The sequence below is a fragment of the Lepidochelys kempii genome, chromosome 20, assembly GCF_965140285.1.
Source record: "Lepidochelys kempii isolate rLepKem1 chromosome 20, rLepKem1.hap1, whole genome shotgun sequence".
NCBI classification, from domain to species: domain Eukaryota; kingdom Metazoa; phylum Chordata; order Testudines; family Cheloniidae; genus Lepidochelys; species Lepidochelys kempii.
The window spans coordinates 4887295-4895842 of record NC_136399.1 but is presented as its reverse complement, the minus strand read 5'-3'; the positions used below and the strand labels follow the sequence as shown (position 1 = coordinate 4895842).

The window sequence follows — 8548 nt, the reverse complement described above, 5'->3', positions numbered from 1 at the left end:
AAGAGAACCTAGGAGGCAAGCTTGTGAGCCAGGACCCCAACACGTATCGAATCCCTGTTAAGTTATTTGAGATTCATGGCTGATCTTCCAGAGATCAAGGAAGATTGTCTATTTAAGTATTTTTGTCCCAAAATGGGGTGGGTTTATTTGGCACTCTCGCTCTTTTCTTTTCACTTGAGCAGAAAGGTGTTTGGAACAGAAACCCTGCAGGCTCAGAAATCATTTCTCCACATAGGATGTGTTGTGGCAATAAGGGACCAGTTTATCTACAAGGGAAAAATTGATAGGTAGGTTGATTGGTCCGAGCACTGTAAAAAACAAGTTGCTGAAGGCGGACGTTGAAAAATGCGGCAACTGTAGGTTTTGCAATAGACCCACTTAAAAAAAAAAAAAACACATGTAATGATTCATAACGACCCATGGAACTAAAAACCAGAGTACCGGTGACCCACCTGTCATCTTTTAGCATCCTGCTAACAAGCTTAAAAGCACTGGTGAGGAGCAGAGTTTAGCCACAACCGGTTTGCACAAGGAAAACAAGATTCTGATTTTAGGAGAACATTGGTTCTTGTGCAAGGTAAGCCTTTTCCCCCTTCCTAGTATCCAGTTTCAGCGCTTTGAAGAAGTGAAGTCAGGGTGATGTATCTGATGGTAGGGAAAGGGTTAGAAATTCTAAATTATTCATAAAACTAGGGAGATTTTTTTTTAAAAAATTAAATAATCATTTGGATTTTGACTAACCTTCTCAGGAAACAGTCTGATTTACTTGCTTCAGTAATGTGTCACTGTCCTAGAAGTGACCAGCTAAAGGAAGATATGGGGATAATGAGCAATTTCAAACATTGGGGCTAGAACTAGGGGCGTAGGGGACACTGCTATGCCTCCTGGCTTGAAGTGGATTCCATCATCTACTGGGTTTATAATTTGATTCAATGACTCTCAGCATCCCCACTATAAAAATTGTTCCAGCACCCCTGATTTCAAACCTTTGAACCATTATTAATTAGACCTTCTAAAGGGTGTGTAGATATATATAAATAAAATACACTAAAGATTGTAAGGTGCTCAGCTGCTGTGGTAATGGGGACCATATAGACAGGAGTGCAGGGTAAGGTTTATTACCATTAAACGAGTCTTTGAAATATACAGCTGTTTTCTTGTAATCATGTACTTTTGATTATATATGCCTATAGGCAACCAGGTCCTAGGATCTAATTTTCTACCCATCAAAATGCTGGAAATGCAGTTTAAAATTACTTGTGTTGTGATTCATCCAGCTAAGGCTGGCTTTAATTTGTTGGCAAATTGTAACGTCGGGTGTTATTTCTTGTACAGAAGGCCAAATGAAAAGCCTACAGTGGCTCTACCTATATGGACTAGTAATTGCGGTGTTGATCCCAGCCAGCTGGCAGATTGTCCTCAAAGATTTGTCCGATGAGTCTAGGTAAGGTGCATTTGAGACTGACAAGTACACCATGGGTTGGTGGTACTGGGCTGAAGTAGGTGGAGATATCAGAAATGCTACCATCAGATACAGCTTAACAATGTCAATTACTCTGTTTTATTTGACAGGTTTCAGAGTAACAGCCGTGTTAGTCTGTATTTGCAAAAAGAAAAGGAGTACTTGTGGCACCTTAGAGACTAACCAATCACTGCATCGGATGCTGTAGCTCACGAAAGCTTATGCTCAAATAAATTGGTTAGTCTCTAAGGTGCCACAAGTCCTCCTTTTCTTTCTGTTTTATTTGGCGTTGCTGCCAGGTGATGGTACAGCATATTACAATGTGCAGCAGATGAAAAAGTGAATAAGATGGTGAGGTGTATTAGGAAAGCAGCACAGAATATGGACCATGTCATTATGCATTGCAGTATCGTCTAGGAGCCCTGGTGATCATAGAATCATAGGACTGGAAGGAACCTCAAGAGGTCATCTAGTCCAGTCCCCTGCACTCCTGGCAGGACTAAGTATTATATAGACCATCCCTGACAGGTGGTTTTCTCACCTGCTCTTAAAAATCTCCAGTTAGAGATTTCACAGTGTCCCTAGGCAATTTATTCCAGTGTTTAACTATCCTCACAGGACGTTTTTCCTAAGGTCTGACCCTAAACCTCCCGTGCTGCAATTTAAGCCCATTGCTTCTTGTTCTATCCTCAGAGGTTAAGGACAATAGTTTCTCTCCCTCCTCCTTGTAACAACCTTTTATGTACTTGAAAACTGTTGTGTCCCCCCTCAGTCTATTCCAGACTAAACAAACCCATTTGTTTCAATCTTCCCTCATAGGTTGTGTTTTCTAAACCTTTAATCATTTTGGTTGCTCTTCTCTGGACTTTTTCCAGTTTGTCCACCTCTTTCCTGAAATGTGTCACCCAGAACTGGACACCATACTCCAGCTGAGGCCTAATCAGAGCGGAAGAATTACTTTTCATGTCTTACTTACAACACTTCTGTCCTGCTAATACATCCCAGAATGATGTTTGTTTTTTTGGCAACCGTGTTACAAAGACTCATTTAGCTTGTGATCCTCTATGACCCCCAGATCCCTTTCTGCAGTACTCCTTCCTAGGCAGTCATTTCCCATTTTGTATGTGCACAGCTGATTGTTCCTTCCTAAGTGGAGTCCTTTGCATTTGTCCTTATTGAATTTCATCCTATTTACTTCAGACCATTTCGAATTTTAATCCTACCCTCCAAAAGAACTTGCAACCCCTCCACAGCTGGGTTGCTCCTAGCTCTGCCACTGGTTTACTGGGTGACCTTGGGCAAATCATTTCACTGCCCCATGGCTCAGTTTCCCCATCTATAAAATGTGGATATGATGCTGACTCCCTTTGTAAAGCACTTTGAGATCTACAGTAGACGCACTAAAGAAGAGTGAGGTATTATTAATTGTATATAGTGTAGCTCTATGTAAGGAAATGTATGTTTTGGTTTTATGGTAGCACCTACAGGCTCAGACCAAGATCAGGGCCCTGTTACACTAGATACTATCCAGAAAGAGATTGTCTGGGCCCTGAAGAACTTAGTCTAAACACACACAGGATGAAAGGGATGTGACTTACATACAGTTACATTGCCATAGCAAGTCAGCAGCAAGGGCAGGAACAGAATTCATGCCTGCCAACTGCCACTACGGTGTGCTATCCACAGGACCCCGTACCCATCCCATCCCAACACCCTCCTTAACTTTTCCCCATCCCTCTCTCCCGAACAGATGGCAATCTTTCGAATCGAAAAGCGCTCGGAGTTTTACTTCCAACATCAAGAGGCATTCCGAAGGCACCTTCACCAGTGATTTTACCAGATATTTGGACAAGATGAAGGCCAAGGACTTTGTGCACTGGCTTATCAACACGAAACGTTACAGGTATGCAAGCGGAATATGGCTGGAAATGGAAGAACAGGGACACGGTTCTCGGCAGACTCCTGAGAACTGAGTGACTCAAGGATTGGAAGGGGACAGCCTCGGACTGCTCGAAAGATTTCCGTCAAAGCTGTTTCACAGTGGAAAATTGGGGGTTTTGACAAAATGAATTTTTTCATACAAGTATTGGCTTTCTGTGGGAGATTTTGATCTTTTGTCAAAAAGCCAGAACACCCACCAACCGAAATAGTTTGGCCAAAAACCAAAATAGTTTGGCCCAAACCAGAAAATGGATCCGTTGGTGGCCCATTTTTCAGGGTTCAAAATTTCCACCCAACAAAATTTGAAGATTCTGTAGAAATGTTTAATTTAAAAAAAAAAAAGCCACCTCTCTTCATTTGTCAAAATTTTCATTGGAAATTTTCTTGCGGGATGGGGAGTGGGTCAGATTCCCACAGAGAGGAGTCAAGGCTGGGTTCTTTAGGACAAACTCTGGGGTATGCCTCCTAGGCCAGGCAGACAGACATGGCTAGCTCTCTTCGAGCTACTGCACTGAAAATAGTTGCCTAAATACAAGCCCATCTGACCCCCTGGGTGTGTTTTAGGTGGCTGGCCCAGGCCATAATCTCCACACTAGCTTGAGCAGAGGTAGTACATGACCGTCTACCCAGGCTGGAAGGCCTGCTGTTCCCAGCTGCAGTGTAGACATAGCATAGAGACAGGGCCTCTGAGGGTACCAGAATCCCCCTCTGATCACCCAAATGGCAATGCTCCAAAGCGGCCTGGGCAGCTGTGGGGGGGGCAAGCACATGGGCACAGGTGTCTTGGCTGGAAGAATCAGAACCGGTAGAACAGAAGTCAATGAGGGGCAGTTTTTAAGGGGGAAGAGTTTCCAAAAGATCGGGCAGAAGGGAAAGATAAGGCATAAATAAAAAATAATTTCTTCTGCTCTTTAATAATGCAGTATACCAAGGAGTGAGGGTTGAATGGCTGTTTTGCACAGTTAGTACATTCACAGATGGATTTTTCTTACTTTCCACAGCTCTACAAAGAGGTACATAAAAGGAGACCACAACGTTATCTCCTTCCCTTCTGACCACTCACTATTTAGGTAAGTCAGATACACGTTGAATTTCCAAACGTCTATTTCTTGCAAACTGCTCCCACAGCTGGGTTGTCCTGACTTCTGAATCAGACACCATGAGCTAAAGAACCAGTACATCAGCTTGAGGTCAGTAGCAAACTTTGAGCCCCTGCAGCAGAGGGGGGGGGGGGGAGTGTTAGCCTGGATTACACCCTCCCTTTGCCTGGGGAGACTGTCCCAAACAGAGCGGGTTGAGAACATTGGGTCATCAAAGTCAAAATGTTTCATGCGACCGTATCGATAAAGATATTTTCCCCAGAAATTGTTTGAAATCATTCAAATTTGCAATGGCCTATTTTGTTTGGACAGTCCTGGTTTATTGCTCTGATTTTCTCATATTAATTTTAAATATATTTCTACATTATCAAAGCAAAAATGTTTCAATGAGATTTTTCGGTGTTTCCAAACTGACATTTTTTGGCATTTCTGTTCTGCAGAAAAATATGAAATTTCAATTTTTCATCCCAATTTAAGACAAAAACAAGTGTCAAATGCCATTTTTGACCAGTTCTAGTACCAAGCGTTAGAGGTCTGAGCAATTCTATTTAAATCACCAACAGATATTGAACGAGAGGCTTTCAGATCAGAAACCCTGGGCTCCTACCTTCTCAGCTAGACAATCCTTTGCCTAGCAGCCCCATAGACCTATGTATATGGTCTAACCGGTTGAGCTGGACATTTTGTTAGTGTTGGCCAGTCAATCTCCCGAGCAAAAACAATTCATGGAACTAATGCAGTACTAGACTGTGGTAAGGGTGTAAGTTAGACTGCCCAGAGCAGAGCCGGACTCCATATTACTCTAGTCCCTGGTACCTCCTGGCTGGCTGGGGAAAGTCATACCTGGCACAGACCATTTTCCTCTCCGTGTTGGTTCAGCTGCTTTGGCCAATGCGTTTGATGGGACAGAGTCAAGGCTCCCCGCCCTTGCCAAGCTACTCGCTGCCCACTGGCAAAGGGAGGGTAGTCGTAGGCGGACAACAGTGCTTGATGGGTAGCAATACTGGTAGGCTGCACAGGAGAAAAAGAGGGAGCTTTATGCCCCGTTACTCCCCTGTGCCGAGGTATGTGGAGGGGCAGCATTTCCGTGAATAAAAGACTAAAACCAAAACAGCTGTCAGCTGATTGCAGACTGTTCACAAACAGAAAGAGAAGGTGACTTAATTATCTTTCTAGCCCAACGAATAAATTGGTAGCAAACAGTACACGTTAACCAGACCCTGTCTAAAGTATTGACCTAGCAGCTACTGATTTAGGAGGAAATCTATACTTATTTTAACCCCAAATGTAAGCCATCCATTGCAGTCCCAGGAATCGCTGAACAGCAACGGCTAACACCACTACCATGTTTCACTGCCCTATATTTCTGAGCTCCTATGGCGTTCTGTGTGTTTGTTTCTTAGGTCCAATTAGCCACCAGACCAAGAAATCAGCTTTGTGGAAGGATCTTCCCACAGCTGTCTAGTGGATCTAGTCACATCTGACAACGATCAAAGGATTCTTCAATGAAACTGAATTGTACTAAGTGTTCATGACTCCCCGGCTATTGTCATGACAAGGTATAGTGAAATATCCAACATCTGTGATGAAATGATGTCAGCACGCCGATTTGTTTCGACCCTTTACACTACTGTTTTAGTGTTGTCTGTAGGCTGCTTCTCTGGCACCAGAGTTTCTGCATGTTCTCGTAAATGACAATAAAAACCATGCTAAATGAAGCCTTTTGTTTTTTCAAGCCAAGATCTGCCATATTTTAGAGTAAGTCATCCTGATAATTTTCCAAGTGGAATTTTTAGTGGGGGGAGGGGGGGAGAAATCTACAAAACAGCATCCAAGGGCCAAAGATATTTAAGGTTTCAAGTCATACACACACCTCGAAGCATGTGCTAAACATTAACATATGCCTGTGTGAGAAAGACAGCCATCACTCTGTACAACAGCTGGACAACGGGGTCCTGGTCCGTGATGGGGGCTCGTAGGTATTTCATATCATGCAAACAGGACAAGACTGGTAGTTGTAAATATAATTCAGCCTGTTGGACCCAGATTAGAAAGGACACCCCTGCAAGCCCCAAAGTATGCAGTTAGGTGAGATTGAATAGCCATGCCTTGCTCTTATATAAGAAGACTTTTCCCCCATAGCTCTCAAAGCACTTTACAGAGAAGGTTAAGTATCATTATCTCTATTGGGAAACTAAAGGCACAGAAGCAAGTTGAATTACCCAACAGCCTAGCCAGGAATAGAACATGGTTCCTGGGGATCCCTGTTCCAGGTTATAGCCACAGAACCAGGTCCATGTTCTGCCCTAAAGCCACCGTTTGAGCATTTTCTTAACTTTAAGCAGTGCTTGAGTCTCATTGAAGTCCATGGGATTTCAGCAGGCACTTTGCCAAGTCAAGGCATTAGCTCAATCCAGACATGTCTTCTGACTTCATGGGGGTCAGGGAGACATGGCCAAAGGTGGAGCACAGCTGCTGGCTTTATGCATTTCCCCCTATCCCAGGGTACACTCACCTCCTCCTGGCCGCTCAGGGGATTAGCTCTTTCCAGGTCCAAGGCCCCATTCCACTGCTCACGGCATTCCCTGCTTCTGCCTTCCCCAGCTCGCCGTGACTCAGCCTGTTCCCTCTTCATGACTTGACCCTCCAGCCAAGTCACTGTGTGAATTTCCCCTTCCAGGGGGACCAAAATCTTTTCTTATCAGCAGTCTTCTCATTTGCTACTCCTATGGTGCCACTTCCCCAGGGCTGGTAAGGGAACCCACGCTCACTCTCTAGTCCAGGGACCCTCTAATGGGCAACTGTAGGATCCTGTTGCTCTTTTCCTGAACTCCCTCCTACAGCTTCCAGGAAGTAACTGCAAATCACTCAGTTCTCCCCTACCTCTTAACTCCCAGGGAACAACTGCAGGCTACTTCCCTGCAGCCCCTTTCTTTTGCTAGCCTTCATCCTAGCTCCACCTTTTCCTTCTCAGCTGAGCATCGTCATCCTTACTTTGGGCAACCAATTCCCCTCAGCTGTGGCCTTAGCTGGTTAATTGGCCCCTTCTCAGCCTCATTAACCTCTTCCAGGCATAGGTGCTAGAACTAAAGTGCTGCAGCTCGGGTGACCAGATAGCAAGTGTAAAAAATTGGGACACGGGGGGGGGGGGGGGGGAATACATTCCTATATAAGAAAAAGCCCCCAAAATTAGGACTGTCCCTAAAAAATCAGGACATATGGTCACCCTAGCTGCAGCACCCCCTGGTTTGACATGGTTTCCATCCTATCCTGGGTTTAGTTTGGTCCAATGGCTCTCAGCACCCCCACTATACAAATTGTTCCAGCACCCCTGCTTCCGGGCTGTTGTGGGGTGAACACCCTCTCCCCCCAAAAACAGCTGTAGCTGCATTAGGGTTTGTAGAACTTGTCGTTGTTTTATAGCACTTGCTGGCAAAGAAAGGAGATTCTCATCACTGAATCTTGACTTTGTTAAAGGTGTCTCGCCCCTTTCTGAAGGGGGGGAAACGAAGTGAATCTAAAACGGAAATAAAATGTCTCTCCTAAGCGGCTCCATAGAATAAAATGCAGGAACGTTGCTATAAGAACTCAACAGCTGTGCTCTGTAGCGGTCATCACTACATTTGTGGATTCCAACTTCTTCTTTTGTTTTTAATCCATTAGAAGTTGGGGGAATTCGCTGTAGTTTGGGAGTCAGGCATCCAACTCCCCAACAGGAGCCGGACTCCTTTCTTGCACTGCTGAGAAATCTTTAAGTGCATGGGGGAAGGTTAAGCCCATTGAGAGGCTTCCTAAAGACATAGGTGATAAGGTTACTCTGTGTCTATCCTAGGGGTGGGCAAACTATGGCCTGTGGGCCAGATCCGGCCTGCCAGCCATTTTAAACCAGCCCTCGAGCTCCCACTCGGGAGCAGGGTCTGGGGTTGGCCCACTCCGGCACTGCAGCCAGGAAGCAGAGTTGGGGACTGCTCCACGCAGCTCCCAGAAGCCGCGGCATGGCCCCCTTCCAGCTGCTACGCGGTCCAATGGCCTCACTCCAATGGCC

General features: G+C 44.9%; 1 protein-coding gene across 1 annotated transcript; it reads left to right on the top strand.

Annotated features, from left to right (window-relative positions):
- Window positions 1-1343: 1343 nt before the first annotated feature.
- LOC140901036 (exendin-3) lies at window positions 1344-4004 on the top strand. Its single transcript, XM_073319203.1, has 3 exons — window positions 1344-1444; window positions 3213-3365; window positions 3968-4004. The coding sequence occupies exons 1-3, from the start codon at window positions 1344-1346 to the stop codon at window positions 4002-4004; spliced, it is 291 nt and encodes a 96-aa protein (XP_073175304.1).
- The last annotated feature ends 4544 nt before the right edge of the window (window positions 4005-8548 follow it).

Excerpts from the sequence above, each read along its gene's own strand:
- LOC140901036 (XM_073319203.1), top strand. The coding sequence starts at position 1,344 with ATGAAAAGCCTACAGTGGCTCTACCTATATGGACTAGTAATTGCGGTG. Across the intron at positions 1,445-3,212 it reads GATTTGTCCGATGAGTCTAG|ATGGCAATCTTTCGAATCGA; the intron begins GTAAGGTGCATT and ends TCTCCCGAACAG. Across the intron at positions 3,366-3,967 it reads ATCAACACGAAACGTTACAG|GTGGCTGGCCCAGGCCATAA; the intron begins GTATGCAAGCGG and ends GGTGTGTTTTAG.